Source organism: Macaca mulatta, chromosome 2, assembly GCF_049350105.2.
Source record: "Macaca mulatta isolate MMU2019108-1 chromosome 2, T2T-MMU8v2.0, whole genome shotgun sequence".
Lineage (NCBI taxonomy): Eukaryota > Metazoa > Chordata > Mammalia > Primates > Cercopithecidae > Macaca > Macaca mulatta.
In genome coordinates, this window is record NC_133407.1 from 84216705 (window position 1) to 84242346 (window position 25642).

The window sequence follows — 25642 nt, forward strand, 5'->3', positions numbered from 1 at the left end:
CCAAAACAAAAGTATTAGCCATAAATAAAAGAACTGATACATTTGATCATATTAAATTAAAAGTGAGAAATTTCTCTCTTTTGTAATATGTGTCAGATAAAAGATATGAAAAAAGATTGGAAGTCTTTTCCCCCATTTTTAGTAATCTTGATGTTATGAAACAAGTGAGTACTAAAACAAAAATGACAATAAATGTGAGCACTAAAACAAACATGACACACTGTAATATAGAATTTTATTGAAAAATAACACATACATATACAATTTTTATTATTATTATTATTTTTTGAAACTAAGTCTTGCTCTGTCGCCAGGCTGGAGTGCGGTGGCGTGATCTTACCTCACTGCAACCTCCGCCTCCCGGGTTCAAACGATTCTCCTGCCTCAGCCTCCCAGGTAACTGGGACTACAGGCATGCACCAACACTCCCAGCTAATTTTTGTACTTTTAGTAGAGATGAGGTTTCACCATGTTGGTCACTATGGTCTTGATCTCTTGACCTCATGATCTGCCCACCTTGGGTTCTCAAAGTGTTGGGATTACAGGCGTAAGCCACTGCATCAGTCCAACCGTGATCTTTTAGTGGTGCCTCTTTTCTCTTTTGACTTAGGAACATTGTCCCTTAAGGAAACCTGGAGGCTACTACTGCGATACACTACTTGAGAGATGGATTGTTGCTCTTTCTTCTACAAGCTTTGCAAGGAGTAGATTATAAAGACAGAAGATGTTAACCATTGCATTAATGTTTGGAAGCTGAGAGTCTTCTAGATTTCTGCTAGCAAACTGATATGAGGTAGAGTCCTGAAAGATCTGGCAATTTCATTTTCTTGGGATGAGTGAGTCACTTTCAGAACAGTGTGTGTGGTAGAATTTTTTTGGTTGTGGCTGCTCTACTCAGATTGCGTAGAGGTTTTTTGTTTTTTGTTTGTTTGTTTGTTTTGGTCAGATTTGTTGAAACATCTTCATAGTGTATCATCCTGAAAACTGAATAGTCACTTTGAGGTTATTGCTTTTTCTTTCCAGGTCAGTTAGCCAACCAAAAAGGCCCCGAAAAAGCTGGCTTCATGGTCCATGTCTATCAAGTGCTCATTTGTTACAGAAACAAAAATTCTGTCATCTTTCTTAAGCTCAAATAATCCCCCTTGATAGATGGAATAGAGTCCGTATTCTGCATCTTTAGACCAACAACTATTTCTAGCGCTTTTCATCAGCAGTATAGGGTCAGGATAACTTGTGTATTTGTAAATATATTGGACCATTTGTTTGTCGTTCTTTGTGTTTTCTTTTATTTCCTCCTGAAATCGAAAGTATGTTTGGGAATAGATGTAGTAAAACCCCTTTTCTTGGATGACCAGTTCGCCATTCCTCAAGTGCAAGTTGCTCAGGAATGAATGCCCACTCCTTGATGATTCCCAGGAGTTTATTTTGCGGCCCAGAGCCTTTTCATTCTTGGAGTCTGTAGGAAATTTAGAGAGAAAGAGAGTTAGCAGAAGGGAATTTGTAGCAAAGCAAGGAGCTTCTTTGCAGCTGTGGCTAGCCTATATTTTTGTTGGGATTGCCAGGGATTTCAATCTAATATCAAACTTCTTCCTCCTTCAATCTTATGTGGATTATAAATTCTAGTCACATAGAAATTAGGAGGCTCCTGTATCATTGTGACATTGGGAACTGTTGGGAGTCCCTTGTCTTTTTATACCTTATCAGCTGCTTATGCCACATGTGTCACACTTAGAATGGTAGCACAGGGGATGGCCCACTTAGATAGCAATGGTTACTCCTGGGCAGAACTTCTGCCCTGAATCCGTTCCTCCCTTCTTGTGCTGGTGAACTTAAGTGGACAATCTGGAAGGAAACCTAAATGAACGTATCTATTTCTTTAGGCCTATATCTCAGAAGTTCTTGCCATTCCTTTTGGACTCTTTGGGTCCCTGCTAGATCTTTCTCAGCTCTCCAGAGTCAAAGGTACATCCAAGCAGATGGCTTCTCTAGTCAAAAATAATAGAGGCACAAAGTTGGCAAAGGAGCCTAGATTTAAAGATTCTGAGATATTTGAATCTTTCACACTCAAAGGTTTTGAATGAAAAATGAGCCTTCCAAAATGATATTCCTTTACACTTTTAGCCTATCTCCATGATTGGTGCAAAATTGGGCTTTTCCAGAGCGTAAACCAATTATATTTATTGATGAGTAGCAAGCAGTAACATCATAATAATCCCCTCACTTGTAGGCAGAACATGCCAATCATTTATAAAACATAAGTCCAAAAATGTCAAGAAGGCAACTACCCAGAAGAAACTAAACCAACCAACCAACCCAAACCCCCCCCCAAACAACCTTTTTATCTATTAAGTGATGTCTGAAATATTTTTAGACAAATTTATGGGACAAAGCCTCTGATAAAAATAAAAGTGAGTATTTCTTGAGTACATACAATAGATCAGACATTTTGCATCATTTTGTGAGTTCAGATTTGTCTCAAGTTTGCGTATGAAGAAACTGAAGCTTGACTGGGTTAAGTAATTTGCTCAAAACATGCATCTAGGTGAAGAGGAGGTGCGATTCCAACCTAGACATTTACGCTGTAAGACCCATGGACAGAGGCCTGGTGCGGTGGCTCACGCCTGTAATTCCAGCACTTTGGGAGGCTGAGGGGGGGCAGATCAGCTGAGGTCGAGTTTGAGACCAGCCTGGTGTGGTGGTGCATGCTTGTAATCCCAGCTACTTGGGTAGGTGAGGCAGGAGAATCGCTTGAAACGGGGAGGCAAAGGTTGCAGTGAGCCGAGATGGCACCATTGCACTCCAGCCTGGGCGACAAAAGTGAAACTCCGTCTCAAAAAAAAAAAAAAAAAAAAAAAAAAGAACAAACAACAACAACAACAAAAATGCACAGTATTACATAGCACCATATCAACATGTGTTCTGCCTAGATATAAATTAAATGTAACATATATGGTTAAACTATATGAAACTGGCATTTGTGTAAGTAAAATATGGTCAAATATTGGCAATCTCCTATGGTTTAATTTAATATAAATGCCACTAGGAGAACCTAGTGATTCATAGTGATAGTAAATGATTTAGAACCTTTAAAGAGAAGGGAGATTTGATGGCAAGCAAAGAAGAGAAGTGCAAAGAGATGGAAGAAGTAATCATAAGAGAGAAAGGCTGGGTGCGGTGGTTCACACCTGTAATCCCAGCACTTTGGGAGACCGAGGCAAGCGGATCACCTGAGGTGGGAAGTTCGAGACCAGTCTGACCAACATGGAGAAATCCTGTCTCTACTAAAAATACAAAATTAGCCAGGCGTGGTGGAGCATGCCTGCAATCCCAGCTACTTGGGAGGCTAAGGCAGGAGAATCGCTTGAACCCAGGAGGCGGAGGTTGCAGTGAGCCGAGATAGTGCCACTGCACTCCCACCTGGGCAACAAGAACGAAACTCTGTCTAAAAAAAAAAAGAAAGAAAGAAAGATGAAAGAAAGAAAAGAAAGAAAGAAAAAAGGAAGACAGAAAGAAAGAGAAAGAAAGAAAGAAAGAAAGAGAAAGAAAGGAAGGAAGGAAGGAAGAAAGGAAGGAAGGAAGGAAGGAAGGAAGGAAGGAAGGAAGGAAGGAAGGAAGAAAGAAAGAAAGAAAGAAAGAAAGAAAGAAAGAAAGAAAGAAAGAAAGAAAGAAAGAAAGAAAGAAAGAAAGAAAGGGAAATTACTCCAAAGAAGAAGAAGAAAAAAAAAGGGATCCTGGCAACTGCAAAAACCCAATTCTCCCACTTTGTAATTTTCCTGAGACCAGTTATGTCATGGCAGTAATTGAGCTATTTGTCTGTAATCTCGCATCTGAAAACAGTCAGTCTGAGATCTGATTAATACTGAGCATTTTGTAGATAGCCATATAAACATTTCAGGTAAAATTATTTAAAAAATAAGTTACTTGGTGCAATCCTTCCATTATTTTCCCTTAAGTCACTTATTTGTTGTTTTTCTTACTTGGAGAAGACAATGTGTTGCTTCTTCCTCTGGTCCCAGTTATGTGAGCTGCTACTCTCTGAGGACCTCTTTCTCTCACTAGGGGAGAAGTATTTTGTTGCTTTTCTAAAAGAGAAATGATAAAGAATCATCAACACTTGCCAAACTAGTTCTCAAATACATTGCTGTTCATAGGTGTTGCCAATCAGTCATTGTAAGCATACTGGGCTTCCAAAGTTGATTCCGTGAGTTTTCATAAAAATAACATTTTGATATTATGATCAACCTACCTCAGCTTATGATCAACTTGAAAAGTACTTTACACGGGAAGAATAAGCAGTAACATGGATTATAATTTATCAGTGTCTCACAGGTAAGGTCCAAAGAGAATACAACAAAGTGAAGATTCTATCCCTTTTCCAAAAATATAAATAAAGAAATAACTGTAGACATGTAATAATGCTGCTGAGTTAAAGTATGCAAATAACCATGTATTGGCAAATTTCCACCTTGAATTACATACAGAAATAAACAAAGTGGTACCAATTTTTGTCATCTCAATTTTCCTTTCTCTATGCTAACTACTGTAGATTCTAAAGCAGTAGCAATTATAACAATTGCCCTTAGATGCGGCAAACTGGTATCCAACAGTCATCCTGCAACCACCCTTCCACTCCAAAAAGAAAGAACAGGAATTGACATTCTGGTTATGATATTGAATATACAAGCATATAAGTTGCGAATTCACTAGATCACAATAAACAACATTTATTGATCACCGTCCAAAGTATTTTGGAGTAGCCTTAAAGAAACAGAAATGTAGGCTGGGCACGGTGGCTCATGCCTGTAATCCCAGCACTTTGGGAGGCTGAGGTGGGCGGGTCATGTCAGGAGATCGAGACCATCCTGGCTAACATGGTGCAACCCAGTCTCTACTGAAAATACAAAAAAATTAGCCAGGCGTGGTGGCGGGAGCCTATAGTCCCAGCTACTCAGGAGGCTGAGGCAGAAGAATGGTGTGAACCCAGGAGGTGGAGCTTGCAGTGAGCAGAGATTGCACCACTGCACTCCAGCCTGGGCGACAGAGCAAGACTCCATCAAAAAATAAAAATTAAAAAAAAAATTTAAAAAAAAACGGAAAAGAAATGTAACAAATGACTTTCTCTAAAAAATCAGTTCATACTTCCCAAGAGTGCTTACATTGGTTGTAAGATAAATTATATTCTTTCATCAGACAGTGCTAGGGTAAGCCACTACACCCTAAAGGGCCACAAATATTAATCACTGACTTCACTGACCATGTCCTCAAGGGACTTACAGGCTTCTACAGAAAATATGAATTAGAAAGTGATAATTTGAAGGCCAAAATGGGTGGATCGCTTAGCCTAAGAGTTTGAGATTAGCCTGGGCGACATAGTGAAACATTGTCTCTATAAAAAATAGAAAAATCAGCCAGGTGTGTTGGCCTGTGCCTATAGCCCTGCTATTTGGGAAGCTGAGGTGGGAGGATTGCTTGAGGCCAGGAACTTGAGGCTGCAGTGAGCCATGATCGCACCACTGCGCTCCAGCCTGGGCAACAGATTTGTTAAGGTCATTTCAAGCATATGGGTAGGAAAGCCTAGATTTGAAAGCAAAATTTTAAAAGAGGAAATTTCCTACTGGTTATATTAAACTCGTCCCAGAAAAGAAACTTGCAAATATGTGTATCGAGGTACCATGGATATATCTTGGTATACAGAGTAGTGTTTCACCTTACTGAGATGAATAACAAAGAATTTTATTCTTCCAACACTGAAAACAGTACATGCATCTATCTGCTATAGACCATTAATCTGGTATGAACATGACCATTAATCTGGTATGAATCATCTGAACAGGTGGAGTGTTCAACATTCTGACTACTGATTTCATCTTTGGAGAAATGATAAGAAAGAAGGCTTAGACCCCAGGACCAGATTCTGTCCTTTATATTTAAGAAAACATATTTAATAAAGGAAAATGGGGGTGCCAAGTGATGAGGAAGTTTATTGCATTGGAAAAGAATAACATTTAAAAAATAACTGAAAGGAAATGAACAAGGTATGTGTGATAAAAATAACAGAGTGCGGGGAATTTACTTAGAAAGGTGTCCACAGAAGCCCTCTCTGAAGAGGTGACAATTACTTGAGCTGTGAAGGATGAGGGAGTGTCAGATGGAAGGCTAAAGAAGCCAGCCTGGGCAATAGTACTGAACAGAGAGGTGGGTCAAGAGAAGGCTGCTGACCATGAACAAGAGGGTGGTGTGGCATGAAGACCACAGGATGAGGATTGTGGATGGGTAGAAAGATTGTTGGGAAAGGGAGGATGGAGGAGGAGGCTTTCGTAAAGAAAGACCTGGAACCCAGTGGTGGCCTGAAACAAAGAAGGGTAACTTTAAGGGATTTCATTTATTTCTCTCAGTTTCCCAGAAATGATTTAAGATGGCTTGTTTGTAACACATTAGAAGGTAGAAACAAATAAGTGAAGAAATTAAGGAGAAAGGAAAATTCATGGGGCAGAATAAAATTAAGCTGAAATAAAGTTCTGACCATAGGTGGGCCACAGATTTGATTCTGAGTTTCCTAGCTGCCAGTGTAAAGAGGGAAATAGAATCAACAAGTGGCTTGAGATACAGAGCAGCAGATCAGAGGATGGATGAGTGGATGAGAACAGAGAGGAGAATGGAGAACTATTCACCACCTGTCATGAAGATGACAGTAAAAAATTAAAATAGCAACAAAAAAGATAGTACCTTGAACTGTAGAAATGGTTTCCTCAGAGGTTCTCAAAATCATCTGCAAATATTATTAAATAAAGCTTATTAATTTCCCTAAAAATTTAAACTGACAATAGAATGCTTATGGATCTTCTTGCTGATATCTAAAGGAAATTTCTACATGCATTATCAATCTAGGAAGCTTTAAGTTGGTCAAGCATAGGGTCTGTAAGGGGTGGTGTGGGAGCTGGGATGAATATTGAAATAGCTGTCCCCACACAGTAATCAAGGGATGGTCCTCTACCTGGGAAACTTCTGTTGCTGGATGAAGTCTTGGAAAGGTCACACCTGGAGCAGTGCAGGAGGAAGAAGCCATCTGCCATGTGAATTCAGCCAAATGTGGCTGATAGGTGTGGCAGCCATGTCATGTCACTTTCTGTGTGTGGGGTGTATGTGCACCTTCGTGTGTGTGTGTATAAGTGCACTGGGTAACAGAGCCCAGAGGCTTAAAATTATTGGACAGACCCAAGCCTCAAGACGTAGGGCACACTTCCCCTCTCTCAGGATGCCCACAGACATACATAGCCTATCAAGGTATAACCTGACAACACCATGTCATTCTTTCACTTCTGAGAATGTGGCTGAGCCATTCTCAACATAAAGATATTTTACCACCTTCCCATATATTTGCTAAATATCTAGTAACTCCCCCTCCCTTTGTACTAACCAATGGGGAAAAACCAGTAAGAAAGAGTGAAAAGCAAACCTTTCTATTAACTGGGAAGATCCTGACTTGGCTCATCCACGGATTCTGAATTCAGCTCTGTCCCTCCTGCCACCTTCTCCCATCACTGCCCTCTTTCCCAATCACTCTAGTTAATGTTGCAACTGTCAGAAACTTGCGTTCTCTGTACTTCCACCCCAAAGCAGAAGCTCTCTGCTTCTCCCTCCACCTCAAGCCCTGATACCAGCTAATGGGGGCAGGGTTGGTGGTGATGGACTGACTGTAATCAGTTCTCTGGGCACTGACATACAGGAAGGGGAAGTGAGAGAAAACCACGGCATTCTCTCTTCTCTCTCTCTCTCTCATTTCTCTCTGTGTGCCTCTCTTTCCCACTCTTATTCTCTCTTTCTCTTATTCTGCAACAGAAAGGAAGGAAAGAAGGGGAAGCAGCAGGAGAAAGAAAAGGGACTTTCCTACAATGTGGGAGGCAAAATAAAAAGAGTGACTAGAAGCATGGCCAGATGCCCTGCATTCAAATGTTTCAGTTACTGGCTCTGTGAGACTGCTCAAGCTATTTCACTGATCTAAACTTCAATTTATTAATCTATTTTAAAAATATATTTAAGAGGATAATAATGACTTATTATTCAGAGCTGTCGTGATGATTAAATGAGATAATGGGCATAGGATATTTACTGGAATAAGTCCGTTCGACTAATGTGCCTGAAAAAAAAGAGAATTATTTTTCCCACATTCTCACCTATTCTCCCAGCTTCTCGCTTTTCTAGTTGGTAGCAGGATGTGAGAATGGGAGGGAGAATGGCAGGAATAGCAGGAAAAAGAAATGTCCTCACTATTTCTCTTATCTCCCCACTCCCTGTCCACAGCACCCAGCCCTCTCCTCCGTCTCCAGATTTCTACCGTAGTTCTGAGTCGCTCTCCCCTGCTGGACAATTACACTTCCATCCTCCCCAAGCCCCTATCCCAGGAACTTGGGAGTTTCATTTCTCAGCTTCCTCAGGACCCTTCTCCAGCCCAGGCTTTTCCTAGTCTCCTGGTCCTTGCCCCCTGAGCACTCGCTGTCATTTGCAGTGGTGGAATCACAGCTGCTTCCGTATAGCTTGTGTGGAGTGGGTCCCCCTGCCCGGGGCCACGCTGCCAGGGCAGCCACAGAGCAGCTATGTTTCTAGGACTCCTAGGAGGAAATCTAGTTTCATTTCCCATAGAAATAGCATCTTACGTATGTCAGGGCTCTATTGTGAAAACAGCTCAGGATTATAAACTTGATCCCTAACCACCAATATAACAGTATTTATATGGAGAAACAGATGCAGAGCACCAAACAATGGACTTACAAACATGTGTAAAACACATTCTCCTCGTACCCTGGGAATTCCCCCAGTTAATGTCTTTAAACAATGGTGGTGTATGTGGTACTTCATAGTTTACAGAGTATTTTTATAGTCATGTTCTCATCTCATATTTTTACATAGGCAGAAGCAATTATTTATTTATTTATTTATTTATTTATTTATTTATTTATTTATTTTGGTTTTTGAGGTAGAGTCATGTTCTGTTGCCCAGGCTGGAGTGCAGTGGCACAATCTCAGCCCACTGCAACCTCTGCCTCTTGGGTTCAAGCAATTCTCCTGTCTCAGCCTCCCAAGTAGCTGGGAGTACAGGCACACACCACCACACTTTGCTAATTTTTGTATTTTTAGTAGAGATGGGATTTCACCATGTTGGCTAGGCTGGTCTTCAACTCCTGACCTTAGGTGATCTGCCTGCCTCAGCCTTCCAAAGTGTTGGGATTATAGGCATGAGCCACTACACCTGGCCGCAAATATTATTAAATGCCATTTTACAAAGAAAGAAGAGCCTAAGAGAAGAAACTTGATTTGATCTGTCACTCTGCCACATTTAGTAAAATAAGCCGTTAACTAACATGTCTCTGCTGGAAGTCCTGTTTAAGCAACTTCCATAAACAGATACTTTTTGTAATTTGTTATTTATTGGCTGTAAATTAAGAAAAAACTACCTTCAAATTCTCAGAGTATCTCTTTCTTCCCTTCCCTTCCTTTCCTCTTTCTTCCCTTTTACTTTCCTCTTTCTTCATCTCTATATGCATACAAAAATAAATATTTAATTCCAGACATCGGCAATGTGGGAAGAATATAAAACATCATTATTTGATCTCCTTTATCTTTTGAATGAAAAAAAATCTCACACATTCTTTATGACTTTGTGACCTTCTCTTCATTACCCTGGGTGTGCCTCAGTTTCCATAATGTGAGATCAAAAGATTAGACTAGATGTGGAGTCTGTCTGGGGCAGAGGAATGAACTCTAGATCAGGAGTCGGCCAGGCCCTGCCTTTTGGTGCTATCCCCCATTTTCCTAGTTCTGTGAATTTGGGGAAAATTACTTAAATACTCTGGGCCTAAGTTTTCTTATTTGTAAAATGCAGAGTCTAGGCTTGATTATCTTAAAGATTCCTTCACTTTAAGGAATTCTTCTGGCCTTATCTGCCTACTGGTGAGGTCACCTGGTGAGATTATATACCTTTCTAACGAGTTGACGGAGTTGCCACTTGACTTGCCAGCAGGGGCTCTTCATACTCTCTTCGTCATTGGGATCCCAAGAACTGTCATCTTCTTTCAAGAAACAAGCAATGCCACTTTTGGAGTACTTGTCCTGCATCTGGGTTGCGATGGAATATAACACAATATTTTGCATAAGTGCTTTTTATTTTTGTTCATTTGGAAGTTAAGACAACAGAAACTGATAGCAGACTTAGAGAAGTTTTGGCACATTGAGTAAGTTTCTGTTTGAAATAAAAGTAAGCATGCTCTCCTTTGTCCTTAAAAAAAAAGAGAGAAAGAGAATAAAAGTAAGCAGCTGGATATAGTGCAAAGGATGCAGGTGTGGGTCAGGCATCTGGAGTCACAGTGTCCTTCCCTGCCTCCCTTACTAAACAGCTGTGCTTTTCTTGACAAATTGCTTCCATTCTCCTGTGTCTGCTCATTAGTTTCGAGCCGGTTCACTATGGTGATTCTGAGGTGTCTTCCAGCTCTGCCACGGTATGTATCCCATTTTGATGCTGGAAACCTACCTAGATACAAGGTTGGTAGTGGAGTCAGTTTGAATTTTAGGATCCTAAATAAAAAACAGCCAAATCATTTGGGAGGGGGTCATGTTCTGTTTCTTGATCTGAGCTGTGGCTAGCTAAGTAGATTCTAGTTACTGATCTGATTTCTACTCCTCTGGATGGCAGACTCTGGACCATGTTGCTGCTAGAAATCTGAACGCTGTTTCATTAAGTGTTTACACTAACTAGGGATTTATTGGCAGAGACTTTAAACACTCTTTGAAAGTTTTCTCCCTGTTTCTGATTGAGATCATTGTCAACAAACTCCTCACTCTCATCAACAAATCCTTGCTTGATGTTATAAGCACACACAAACACACACACCCCAAACCACCCAGAACTCTTCAGGCTGATCATTGTTTAATCAAGGAATACAGGAAACAGAAGGTCCAAACAAAGCCAGAAGGATTTTCTCTTCTGTTTTGTTTTGTTTTAACAAGTGGGATGGAAGAGACGTTACTTCCCTGAAAAAATCTGCTGAATTGACTCTACCTGGGGAAATAAATGAGAAAATGGCAATTTTAATCTGTTATTTGAACTAAGGTACTGCAAAGCTTGAAGGGAGGATCAAATTGAATGATGATTCACTCCTTTCTATAGAAAGACGATCTCATTTTAAATCAGAATATCTGAACTGTTCATGAGCGGTCCTAGCCAAAATCACACAGTTCTGTACTCAGCCATGTAACCCTTGGACATCTGGCCAAGGTCCCTCAAATGCAAAAGTGCAAACTTGAGTTAATAAATTTCTTCCACACACCCTGTCATAGATCATTCATTTACTTTTAAACAAATGTTTATTTTCTTTCTTCCTCTTTTAAACAACAAGAGAAAAACATTCCCGTAGTATATGTAGTTGGAGGTGAAGCTGGGGCTGCCCGAGTTGAGATATGACTGGCCGTGGACTTAGGTACATTTCCTTGCCCCTGCCTGCCCCGCCTGTAGACATCTAGTTGCAACTCCAATTGACTTGGGAGATGCAAAACCTTTCCAAGGAAGGCACTCAGTCACATATGATTCAGAAATACGAAAGCGTGTCTAGCAAACTGTGGGAAAGGATCATGACGGAAGAGACGAGAAACTGGGATCAGCTACGAGGCCCGAGGGTAGTTCCAGGAAGAGCGAACTTTCCCTGGACACTGTCCCAGTTCACCCCGTATGAGTGGACTCTGGCCAAGCTTCGGTTCGATTACACTGAACAAGCAGGCTCACAAGTCTCTCTAACTTGTTGGGGCAAAAAGGTGTGCCTGACACAGAAAGGAGGGAGAAGTATGCCTTTTTACTTCACATCAGCTGTAAGCTCTCTCAGCAGGAAATGGCTGAAGATGGGAGGCTCCAGCCATGAGAGGCAAGGTGCAGAGTTGACAGCTGCCTGTGATCAGGCAGTAATGGCAGCAGGCAACAACTTGTCAACTGAGGTGGAATTTGACATGGATGGTGGTAGTGGAGCTTGAGCCACAGGACTAGCCCAGTTTAGTACCAATTGCTGGCTACAGCCTGTGATCCCTTCTGGTATTTTCTAGAAATACTTTCAGGAGGAGGTGGGGGGAACCTGGAAAATTGAGTAAGGTCCTGGGTATAAGTGGATGGGAGGTTGACAAGCTAATGTAGCTACATTATTGTCCAGGAGTTTATAAAGCCTGGATACATTCCAGATACACAGGCAAGCTGGGAAGCATGGAAAAGTAAAGAACGCTTTTCTAAAAGAAAAAAAAAACCCTCCAAAAACTAAATAAGTAAATCACAAAAACAAACAAACAAAAAACTGAAACAACCACTAATGGCATCTATATTCCCACCTCCTAGTTAACCTTTGGATGATCTCTCTTGTTTACGGAGGTGAGATCATACTATGTGTGTGCATAATTTTGAGTATGGTTGTTTTCTTATAAGACTATATAAAAATGTTTTGTTCTTTAAATCTGTATGAAAATTACATATGGATAGCATGGATATTTTTATGACATTCCCTGTAGAAAATTTGTAAAATATAGAAAAATAAAAAGGAAAAAAAGCACCCATAATCATAACATCTAGAGATCACATTGTCATTTTGGTGTTTCTCTTTCTAGACCTTTTTATGCATAAATACTGTTTTCTGAACAATAGAAATCCAGAGAGGAAGCCTCAATCACCCTCTCCACCCTCACATGTTTCCTGCATCATGAATTTCGGTAGTTTCTTCTATAGAACCTGGCCAATGCTGGTGACTAGACACATGGTGAGTTGACGTGGGGTGCTGTGGTTATTCCAAGAATGATAATTAAGACGATATGTCTCCCCTCGCCTCCTCCCATCCTTTCCACTTCAAAGTATGAGTTTCCTGCAGCATATCACAGGCTGAGGCTATATGCTCTAACTAACCACACCTGGGCACTGGGGACGGAAGGTAGCGTGTGGGGGTTATTTTCATTTGCGTGCCTCTGAAAAGAAAGCTCTTGCACTGGGTGCCTGTTCTTCAGCTCCAGAAGCCCTTGGTTCTGAAAAGTGGATTTCCATGGTGACTGCTCTTGGTGCTGTTACAAACATGGTAGTTGTCTAGGCCAGGGTCAACCAGTCCTTGATGGGGCTTGAGGTCAGTAGGGTAGACTCAGCAAGGTAGACTTCAAGATGGCAGCACTGACCCTCTCTACTGCCCAGACATTAGTCTCTGGCAATCATTTTCTGCAAACTGCAAATAGCATAAAGGATCATTTACGGAGATCTGTGGAGAGGAATCCCTTCTCCTTTTTCCTCCCCATCTATGATGCCACAGTGATAGGCCATTCCCTTATCATAAAACTTTCTCAGAGGGACACAGACTTTGAGGGCTCAGCCCATATTTGTTGTTCATGTTTGCTGGTCTACAGCTTATTTGTGAAGATCCAATCCAATGTTATGAAGCCTTCCTTAACCCTTACACCCTATAATCCTTGCAGACTGTATCTTCTGCAAAATTTCACCAGCCAAAGTGGAGCCTGTATTCAATTTTAAGAAATTAATACTTAAGTTGAATATACTTTTCCAAAGTCTACACAGAAGATTCAAATATATTTTCCCTTTGGAAAATTTCTGATGAAGAAAGTGACACCTTCAGGAGACTTTTCAGCAGGAATTACAATGCTACTATAAAAATAGCATTGTAATGTATTGAAAAAAGTATATTGAAAAAAAAAGTAGGTGCTTCAATTTATTGAGTACCTCCTTCATGCCTGGGTTCAAAATCAGGCTTTACCTTTTACTAGTTTTGTAATCTTGAACAAATCTCTTAACTTCACCTCAGCCTTAGTTTGTTCATCTATAATATGGGGTAATTATACTTACGTTATAGAATTGTTATGAGAATTGAAATCAGGCAATACTTTTCAAAGTTCCTGGTACACAGTAATTGCTCAATATCTGTAATTCTCCTAGCTTTCTTGCACTCTCAATGAATTCTTCTGCATGCCTAATGTATATGTATTCATATGTCAAAATGCAATTAGGAAAAATGTGTGCAAGTGGGAAGATCTTAAGCCTTATATGAAATTTCCATTTTTATAGTAGAATTGAAAAAGAAATTTGATTATATATACAGACAATTGCATGAGTCAGTTGAGTAAATAACTGGTTGATTCAATCTTAAAATTAGTCCCAACTTGCAATGTGAGCAAATTGATGGAGCTACTTGGGTATGGAGTAACAGCTTTACTCTGTTTATGCTGTAAAGTTAAGAAAGGTTAGGAAATTCTGGCTCCAAATTGGTGCCAGTCTCTCGTGTAGACTTAAAGCTAAAGGTATGACTATAGTTTCATGATTTTTTTTTTTTGTTACAAAAGAAACTCTTTTCTAAATGTGCCTACAATAAACCTGACTTTACTGGTCATCTAATGGTAGCCATAATTTTCATAATTACTTGCAAATAAAACAAGAGTCTGCCTCATCCATTTCCAAAAGAAAAATTTCTGACTGATTGAGATAACCAAACTTACACTCCACAGGATATGCAAACTGTATTTCCCTAGCAAATAGTTATCACTCTATGTCTTTTGCACAATTTATACTTTTCTGAGATCCTTAGTCTTTCATTTCCTAGTCAGCTGGCAGAGTTGGTGCTACAGGATGGACTGTGCAAGCACTGTACATTACAAGGTGTACATAGGTTAACCCTGTGGACATCCCACTATGGAGGGAAGAGCCTACAGACCTGGGTGCTAGTCACCCCAGCACTGCCTCCAAAGCCTTGTCTGAACATGAGTACATTATTTCTTGTCTCCTCATCTGTAAAAATGTGGTTGTGGTGGTCGGGGGAGGATCTGAAGTTCCTTGTAGCTCATAATTCTCTACTATTTAATATACAATGAGTTAAAATATATATTAGAAGTCCAAAACTGAGTTGGTTTATTTTCAGCAATTTTGGAGTCGTAGTTCCAGGGATTTTCATCGAGAAAATCATAAACTAAAGTGGCACTAAGTGTTTGTTTGTTTTTTTCTATCAAAGATACCTCAATTTGTACATGGACCATCCATAGGCAGAGACTGGCAGTTTGCTTTTCAATTGTTTTATCATGAACAGCTGTGTCTATTTGATAACTTCTTTATTATGGATTTTACCCATGACATGCCTGTGCCCCAGGAATAGGCAGAATGCCAGTCCTTTGTATTCTCACTTATTGTCAACACAGGAATGCCTCATACCTAAAAGCAAAACATTTCAAAGGTGTGAAAGTTCACCAGGACTAGCTACATCTGGAATACAAAATGGGAGTGTTCAGTGATTTAGAGCCTGGCTTTGGGTTGAGCCTGACTCTGCCTTTGTTGCCTGCATATTCATGGTGCCTACCGCATTGGCAAAGGCTGTTCATTCGATCAATAAGTATTTAGTGAACCACAAGTATTAGTATTAGTGGTTACTTGGGAACCACATGCTAGACCCAGAGTTATACCGGTGAACAGAAGCAGACACAACTCTGATACAGCTACCTCAACCCTCAAGAATTCATCAGTCAAGAACTGTAACTCCAACTCGGAACAACAAAGCAGGGAAGATGGTTACAGTAACCAAAACAGCATGCTACTGGTACCAAAACAGATATATAGACCAATGGAACAGAACAGAGGCCTCAGAAATAACACCACACATCTACAACCACCTGATCTTTGACAAACCTGACAAAAACAAGCAATGGGGAAAGGATTCCCTATTTAATAAATGGTGCTGGGAAAACTGGCTAGCCATATGCAGAAAACAGAAACTGAGCCCCTTCCTTACAGCTTCTACAATAATTAACTCAAGATGGATTAAAGACTTAAACGTCAAACCTAAAACCATAAAAACCCCAGAAGAAAACCTAGGCAATACCATTCAAGACACAGGCATGGGCAAAAACTTCATGACTAAAACACCAAAAGGAATTGCACAGAAGTCAAAATTGACAAATGGGATCTAACTAAACTAAAGAGCTTCTGCATAGCAGAAGAAACTACCATCAGAGTGAACAGGCAACTTACGGAATCGGAGAAAATTTTTACAATCTACCCATCTGACAAAGGTCTAATATGCAGAATACACAAGGAATTTGTTTCTTGTAAAACAAATTGACAAGAAAAAAAAAAAAAACAAACAACCACATCAAAAAGTGGGCAAAAGATAGGAACAGATACTTCTCAAAAGAAGACATTTATGCAGCCAACAAACACATGAAAAAAAGCTTATCATCACTGGTCATTCGAGAAATGCAAATCAAAACCACAATGAGATCCCATCTCACTCCAGTTAGAATGGTGGTTATTAAAAAGTCAGGAAACAACAGATGCTGGAAGGATGTGGAGAAACAGGAATGCTTTTACACCGTTGGTGGGAGAATAAATTAGTTCAACCATTGTGGAAGACAGTATGGCAATTCCTCAAGGATCTAGAACCAGAAATACCATTCAACCCAGCAATCCCATTACAGGGTATACACCCAAAGGGTTATAAATCATTCTGCTATAGAGACACATGCACACATATCTTTATTGCAGCACCATTGACAATAGCAAAGACTTGGAATCAACCCAAATGCTCATCAGTGATAGACTGGATAAAGAATATGTGGCACATATACACATACTACATATACATATACCACATATACACATATACATATACTACATAGTATGGAATACTATGCAGCCATAAAAAAGAATGAGATCATGTCCTTTGCAGAGACACGGATGAAGCTGGAAACTATCATTCTCAGCAAATTAACACAGGAACAGAAAACCAAACACTGCATGTTCTCACTTATAATGAACAATGAGAACACATGGACACAGGGAGGGGAATATCACACACTGGGGCTTGCCAGGGGGTGGGTGGCAAGGGGAGGGAGAGCATTAGGACAAATACCTAATGAATGTGGGGCTTACAACCTAGGTGATGGGTTGATGGGTGCAGCAAACCACCATGGCACATGTATACCTATGTAACGAACCTGCACGTTCTGCACATGTATCCCAGAACTTAAAGTAAAATAAAAAAACTAAAAAATAAAGAAATCTGTTTGCCAGAATTCACAAAGAACAATAGACCTCATGTGAGTTACGAACCTGAGCTTCATCCTGCTGTGTGCTATTGGATAAAGACTCTAAGGGCTACCTTACAGTTTTTTTCGACAGGAAGTATCACAGTAATAAGGCCCTGTTTAAAGGCTGTTGCTACTGCTGTGGGACAGATTTACCCATTTGTGTTTGAAAGCAGGAAAGAAATTTTATCATTCACCACTTAATTGGTTAGAATCTCTAACTGAGCACCTTTTAAAACCTGCTGCACTTTGGACTCAAAAGGAAAACTGGACCAACGGTAATTGAGGAAACAGACTTATTTATTCATGGCTGCCGTGTAAGCTCCAGTCCCTGTGGATTTTATTCCAAACCTTGCTGTAACATAAAAAAGGAAGTTTACAAGACATGCCATTGCTGCTTTTACAAAAGGACATTCTATTTATTTTCGCAGTAATTCTCATGTCCCCATAAGCAGAGCTGTCACAGTGTGCGCTACCTTAGGTTGTTTTATTGTTGTCATTGTTATTTTTTTCCATTTTGAGCTAATGTGTTTTATTTGTGAATAGTCTTTTACAATTTTGTATGCTGAATATGGGCACCAAAGAACCTGTAAAAGTTATCTTTTTCAATTGAATGTGAACAAATAAAAGTTTGGAAAAGAAAAACAAAAGAACTATAAAGCATTTAGCAGAAAGCTTTCATGAACAGTTGCAATGGCTAATATTATAAAATACGCATACTTTTAAAAACCAAAAATCCCTCAGGAGTTTTGTTGCCCACATCTGCTAGTAACTAGTGGAGCCAGTTCTGTCACTGCACTTAGTTTACACGATTTCTTGAACTTACACTTTTGCGAGGACTTCAGTGATTATGCAATTTAGCAGTTAGAGTGTACCCACTGAGAAAGGAAGCAGTGAAGTCTTCAGAGAGGAGCAAGCTGACATGCAAAGGAGGAGCAGGTAACCAGACAGTGGCTAAGCGCCCCTGAGACCGAGTGCACTGCCCTGCACTGACCTGCTTCAGCTCGTTGGTGAAGTACACGTAAGTTACAGCTGCACAGAGGGACTGCAGGAGCACCGTGAAGATCAGGATCAGCACGCAGGTCTGCCCCGGGCTGGGTCCCCCCTGGGCCTCCATCATAGCCATGATCCTGTCAGAGTCTGACTGCTGTAAGTCAGCCGGGCAGCCGGTCACTGAAGCCCTTCCTTCTCTATTCGTTTATAGTCAGTGAGGAAACGAATGCGGATGAGTTGTTTTTCTGGGTTCTATGGCCTTGGCCCCACCCACGTCTATTGAACCTGCATCTGTCCCTCCCCTTTCCTACCGCCCAGTGACAACTCTTGTCTCAAAGTAGTTGCTGGAAAGGAGGGAAATTGAAAGAAGCTCCTCTCCTTGCCCTCGGGATCCATGCACCCCTTCTCTGCACTCACCTCAAGCCCATTTGTCTCTTCTCTTTCTTGCTCTCCTTTTTATAATGTCCTCAGCCGAAGAGGGGAGGGATTTTCTTTGTTTTTCCCTAACATATCCTCATTCTACCACAGAGCTCTAAGCCTCATGGCCTGGCTGTCATAGGTACAAGGCCTATTTTCTAAATTATAAGATAATTTTTATGACCTGAAACTTCCATATCTGGTTTTTCTCATGCTACTGTGAGGTGTGGGGAGAGGGCAGGGTGGGAGTGGATAAAGGAAAATAGAAATACTATCTCATAGCAATGGTCTTGCTACATAACTCCATCTTGAATGTCAGAATCTAAATATTGACTTCTTCTTCCTCTTTGTAAACCTTCGGACACAAATTCTAATCTCTTCCTCAGATCTCCACCCCCTACCAAGACAATATGCCTGTGTATTAGGCTGGACAGGTAGGAAGTAGTTGACACACTCAGAAAGGCAAAGGAAAAAAACATGTGGATGTTTTCCAAAATATTAACCCCATCACAATGTCTCACTGTCACTATCCTTTTACAGATTAGGAAAAGAAGTTACGGGGAGTTAATCACCCTCAGATCCAGGACCCAGCCCCACATCTCCCCACTATCAGATGTCATATGCTGGCCCAGCTGTATGTTGTCTCTATATCTTGTTCAGCATTTCTTTCTTCTCTCTTTCTTTCTTTCTTTCTTTCTTTCTTTCTTTCTTTCTTTCTTTCTTTCTTTCTTTCTTTCTTTCTTTCTCTCTTTCTCTCTTTCTCTCTCTTCTTCTTTTTTTTTTTTTTTTGACAGAATCTCACTTTATTGCCCAGACTGGAGTGCAGTGGTGCAATGGCACGATCTCGGCCCACCACAACCTCCACCTCCCAGATTCAAGCAATTCTCCTGCCTCAGCCTCCCACGTAGCTGGGATTACAGGTGCATGTCACCATGCCTAGCTAATTTTTTTTTTTTTTGTATTTTTAGTAGAGACAGGGTTTTACCATGTTGGCCAGGTTGGTCACAAACTCCTGACCTCAAGTGATTCTCTTGCTTCAGCCTCCCAAAGTGCTGGGATTACAGGCATGAGCCACTGCATCAGGCCATTGTTTAGTTATTCCATCTTGACCCACTGAATCAGAGTTTCTGGCAGTGGACTTAGGAACCTACATTTTTCAGCAAGTACTCCAAGAGATTCTTTGAAACCTACAGTTAGGACCCTTGATCTAGAGTTACATTCCTGAGTTCATTCAGGCTCCGCTGGTCACCATCGCTTCCTGCTCTTGCCTTCTAGCTGTAGATGAGTCAACTGTCGACATTTAAGAAAGTATTTTCAAATCTTAAATTTGCCTCTGTCAAATTGCCAAATTTTTAAAAGCAAATTCCTTTTGACACTGACAAATTGGCAAGGTAGCATTTTTCCTACTAAAAGTTTTAGACATTATGTGAACCTAACACTATTTAAACACACTTATAATCTAAGTCCTGGACTGAATGAGTTTTTTTAAATTAGGTGAAAGATGAGTGGGATAACTGTAATGCACAAGACACACAGCCTGGCAGGGCAGAAACAAGAAATGAGAGATGACAAAGAAACACAGGGGAGAATACCAAAGAAAACCAACTTAACACCTTTGTTATAATCCAGAAATAGAAACATTAGGCTATGATGTACGTGAAAGGCATGAAACGAAGGAATGGGAAACGTGCAGGAAGTCAACATCTCTATCTTATGAGCATGTAAGAAAGTCCAGAGTGTGGAAATGAGGAGGCTCATCTTGGGGTCAGGTCAGGAGAAGGGGTGATTCCTATCCGAATCCACAAACACAATCTTGAGGAGTTACAAGAGTCAGCCAGGTGCAGTGGCTCATGCCTGTAATCCCAGCACTTCGGGAGGCCGAGGCAGGCAGATCACGAGTTCAAGAGATCGAGACCATCCTGGCTAACATGGTGAAACCCTGTCTCTACTAAAAATACGAAAAATTAGCAGAGAGTGAGGTGGTGGGCGCCTGTAGTCCCAGCTACTGGGGAGGCTGAGGCAGGAGAATGGTGCGAACCCGGGAGGCAGAGCTTCCAATGAGCAGAGATCGTGCCACTGCACTCCAGCCTGGGCGACAGAGCGAGACTCCGTCTCAAAAAAAAAACAAAAACAAAAACAAACAAGAGTCAAGAGGTCCAGTTACCTCTATCTTTGAACCTCCTAATGTATTAAATACAAAGATATTATATATACGTATTTGATATAGAGAAATCTTAATCCTTTTGTTATAACAATGTTTAATATAAATAATATAGAGCTAAAGCCATTATTATTATAGCTAGTATGACTCTGCTGACTGGCATCCATACATTAACTATACCCTTTAATCAGCGATTCAGTTTATTTAAACTGGAGTGAGAACTTTTTATTTTATTTTATTTTATTTGTTTTGAGACAGAGTCTCGCTCTGTTACCCAGGCTGGAGTGCAGTGGTGCAATCTCAGCTCACTGCAACCTCCACCTCCTGGTTTCAAGTGATTCTCCTGCCTCAGCTTCCCAAGTAGCTGGGACTACAGGTGCTCGCCACCACACCTGGCTAATTTTTTGTGTGTTTTTAGTAGAGTCAGGGTTTCACCATGTTGGCCAGGCTGGTCTCGAACTCCTGACCTCAGGAGATCCACCTGCCTCAACCTCCCAAAGTGCTGGGATTACAGGCGTGAGCCACCATGCCCGGCTGAGAACCTTTTAAAAATACTTTTTTCTTTTATATATATATATATATATTTTTTTTTTGAGATAGAGTCTCACTTTGTCACCCAGGCTGGAGTGCAGTGGTGGGCTCTTGGCTTACTGCAACTTTTGCCTCCCAGGTTCAAGAGACTCCTGTCTCAGCCTCCTGAGTAACTGGGATTACAGCTGTGAACCACCATGCCTGGCTAATTTTTTGTAGTTTTGGTAGAGACAGGGTTTCACCATGTTGGTCAGGCTGGTCTTGAACTCCTGACCTCAAGTGATCCACCCGCCTCAGCCTCCCAAAGTGCTGAGATTACAGGCGTGATTACACACCAAGCCCGGCCTGTTTTATAATTTTTAAGTAATTTTTAGTTAAGTCCTTACAAAACATTAAATTTAGCATCCCAAGAAACAACTCATATTTTATTGGCTTCCATGATATTTATATGAACTATGTAATTACAACTGGCATAATCAGTTCTGAGAATAATTTAAATCTTGTTAGATATATAGACGGAAAGAGAAGAACAGCCTAAGTTCTTCATTCCCTCTGCGGAACATACTGACTGAAGGTTAGAGAACTTCCAGTGTATCTTGTTTATTTCCTTCTTTTTTTTTTTTTTTTTTTGACGGAGTCTCGTTCTGTCCCCCAGGCTGGAGTGCAGTGGCACCATCTTGGCTCACTGCAACCTCCGCCTCCCGGGTTCAAGCGATTATCCTGCCTCAGCCTCCTGAGTAGCTGGGATTACAGGCACGTGCCACTACACCCAGCTAATTTTTTTGTATTTTTAGTAGAGACAGGGTTTTACTGCGTTGGCCAGGATGGCCTCAATCTTCTGACCTGGTGATCTGCCCACCTCGGCCTCCCAAAGTGCTGGGATTACCTGTGTGAGCCACCATGCCTGGCTTTTTGTTTCTATATTTATTTATTTATTTTATGGTTACCCCATTTATAAGAATGTAGGTTGCATGAGAGTGAAACTTTGCCATATGCATTGCTACCAATGCCTTGCACACTGTGAGCACAATCTATGCTGGTTGGATGAATGAGCATTTCATAGTCTCCAGAATCTTAAGGCTCTTTACCTCAGGAGCAGCAGTGTGCTCTGCAGAATGGTCACAGACAAGGAATTGTTGTCTTCCCCACCAAGCCTTACAAGAAATCTATTACTTGCTTCCTAGTGCATGACATCCCATGACCAAGTGCCAAATATTTCATTCTGTGAATAAAGATGTTAGTTAAAATGTAAATGTTAAAGTAACTTTAACTAACCACACTGGGAGGCTTGGGCTGTTTTCTTAATCAGACCAAGGGACAATAGAGGTGAAGAGAAGACTGTACATTCCTCAAGCAGAGATGCGGGAAAAGGTTTCGGGAATATAAGCCTGGGTATTTGTCTAAAAGATCTATACTTCCAGGCACTTAATTTTGCCAATAGTTGATCCTTGTTTGCTTTTAACATGAAGGGAAAAACAGAAGCTGTTGCTGCCACCAGTGCCCTGTGAAGATTTGTAAAGATTTTAAAACTTTTCTTCTTATGTAAAGATTTAATTATAAGAGCTGTTAGGCTGGGCGCGTGCAGTGGCTCACGGACCTGGTGGTGCGTGCCTGTAATCCCAGCTCCTCAGGAGGCTGAGGCAGGAGAATTGCTTCAGCTTAGTGGGAGGAGGTTGCAGTGAGCTGAGATCATGCACTGCACCTCAGCCTGGGCAAGAGCAGGACATGTAGTCTCAAAAAAATAAAATAAAATAAAAATAAAAATGAAGTCTTGTCAGAAGAGGTCTTGGACACACTACCTTCGAGTGAAGAAATGAATTCTATTAATTTTTTTAAATTATTATTATTATTTTTTGAGATGGAGTGTCACTTTGTCACCCAGGCTGGAGTGCAGTGGCATGATCTCTGCTCACTGCAACCTCCGTCTCCTGGGTTCAAGCAATTCTCCCACCTCAGCCCCCCAAGTAGCTGGGACCATAGGCACGTTGTGCCACCATGCCCAGCTAATTTTTGTATTTTTAGTAGAGACGGGGTTTTGCCATGTTGGCCAGGCTGCTCTCGAACTCCTGACCTCAGGTGATCTACCCGTCTCGGCCTCCCAAAGTGTTGAGATTACAGGCATGAGCCACCGTGGCGGGCCGAATCCTATTATTTTTATAATCAGGCAATGGTAGAATCATAAAATGACTGGACTGTTAGACATCTTAAAGACCCCCAGGAAAATTCTATTGCTTGGTTGATAAAGGAAACTAAAGCACCAAAATTTAAGTGAGTTAGCCATGGTTGTTGAACTACAAAATGGCACAATGACTAGAATTCACATCTATTTGCTTCCAGGTAAATTGCTCTAAACTTTGACTATTTTATCCACACTATATTAGGGCAAAACCAATTCTGTATTCCTCAAATCATTTACTCCTCCTCCCCCCATCACACTAGATATAAAATTGGATATGTATTTGGACTCTTCTGCCCAAGCATCCACACTCTACCACTCAATAGCTGCTGATTCAGGCTAGTAATCTCATAGGTGTTGGGACAACTGAGCTTCCAGAATGAAGATGGTAAACTGCTGCCAGATGAGTCCTCTTAAGCAATACAAAGTATCTGTCCACTTTTTACAAACTCTTTGGAGATAACAGCTTTTTTTTTTTTTTTTTTGAGACAGAGTTTCGCTCTGTCTTCCAGGCTGGAATGCAATGGTAGTGCAATGGTGTGATCTCGGCTCACCGCAACCTCCGCCTCCCGGGTTCAAGTGATTCTCCTGCCTCAGTCTCCTGAGTAGCTGGGATTACAGGCATCTGCCACCACATCTGGCTAATTTTTGTATTTTTAGTAGAGACGAGGTTTCACCATGTTAGCCAGGCTGGTCTTGAACACCTGACCTCAGGTGACCCACCTGCCTCAGCCTCCCAAAGTGCTGTGATTACCGGCATGACCACCACACCTGGCGTCTTCTGCTAAGACTTCAATAGCTATTAAAACAATTATACCAGGCCAGGTGGAGGCTGCAGTGAGCCAAGATCATGCCACTGCACTCCAGCCTGGGTGACAGAGCGAGACTCCGTCTCAAAAGCAAAAACAAACAAAACTCAACAATTATACCAACAATAGTCACTACCTAAGTGGTTTTTTTTTTTTTTAATGTTGGAGGATAGGGGTGGGGTATAAGTTAATATACTAGATCTTATTATTTTCCCCAATTCTTCATCTGTCTCTCTATTCATACCATTTGCCATGTGGCTTTACAGTTCACATCAGTATATAAGGAGTGTATATCCCCTCTTCACCCATGTGGGACTTGGTAATGTGATTTGATCATTGGAATATCAGTAAACCTTACATGAGAAGGCTTAGATTAAAATTTCATGGTTGGTCTTGTCCAACTCTGTTGTTTCCATGAGAAGACAAACCCTGGGTAGTCCAAGGAGGATGAGAGATGCATGGAGCTGAGCTAGACCTAGTCCACATTTTGGAGCCAAGGTCAGTTCAACACAGCCTAGATCAGTTGATTCCCAGGCAACTCCCAGAGAAGTGAGCAAGAATAAATAATTGTTTTAATCCACTGAGTTGTTGGCTTCAAAGTATTATTGTAGCAATAGAAAACTGATAGAGCTTAGGACTGGGGATTATTTAAATACATTCAGCTACAATTAACAGAGAACACTACTCAAGATAGCTTCAATTAAATTTCAAGTAGTGAAGTAGTGTTTTAGCGTCAGGCAACTAACACCAATTCTGACACATGGAAACAGAAAAATGACTTGTTTGAATCTTGGTGGGAGTTGAGGTGGCTATAAACCTAGATATGGAGCTCTCAAATCCGGAATCACCAACACTTATCCACACAGTCACTCTGGTTGCAATAAAACTGCTTCCACCACAGGATACACACATCACAGCTGCAACACTGGTGCCACCTACACTAGACATCAGATGCTGCTCCTAGAAGCAGTGACGCTGCTGTTTCTGGAAACTGAACACACACACACAGTCACTCTGATAGCAATATAACTGCTTCCACTGCAGGATACACACAACACAGCTGCAACACTGGTGCTATCTACACTAGATGTCAGATGTTGCTCCTAGGACCAGTGATGCTGCTGTTTCTGGAAACTGAATACACACACAGTCACTGTGGTAGCAATATAACTGCTTCCACCACGGAATACACACGTCACAGCTGCAACACTGGTGCCACCTACACTAGACATCAGATGCTGCTCCTAGAACCAGTGACACTGCTGTTTCTGGAAACTTAATACAGTAGTCAGTGGACAAAGTCCCCAGAACAGAATCTGCTCAGTGTCTTCTTCTGTTTCATAATTCATGAGCTTCATAATTCATCATTAGCTTCTGTTTCATGTGTGTTTATGCACCTGATTGGCAGAGTCTAGGTCATGTCACACCCTAGCTTCAAGGGAAGATGAGAAGGTGAGTATCTAACATTTT

At 41.0% G+C, this 25642-nt stretch overlaps 1 protein-coding gene across 1 annotated transcript; it reads right to left on the minus strand.

The window, feature by feature from the left end:
- Positions 1 to 556: 556 nt before the first annotated feature.
- TNFSF10 (TNF superfamily member 10) lies at positions 557 to 18305 on the minus strand. The gene is given in 5 exon segments (NM_001266034.1): positions 557 to 1456; positions 3978 to 4082; positions 6727 to 6769; positions 9976 to 10113; positions 18080 to 18305. Coding segments are annotated over 5 exon segments (846 nt in total). The 5' UTR covers positions 18212 to 18305; the 3' UTR covers positions 557 to 1028.
- Between the last annotated feature and the right edge of the window lie 7337 nt (positions 18306 to 25642).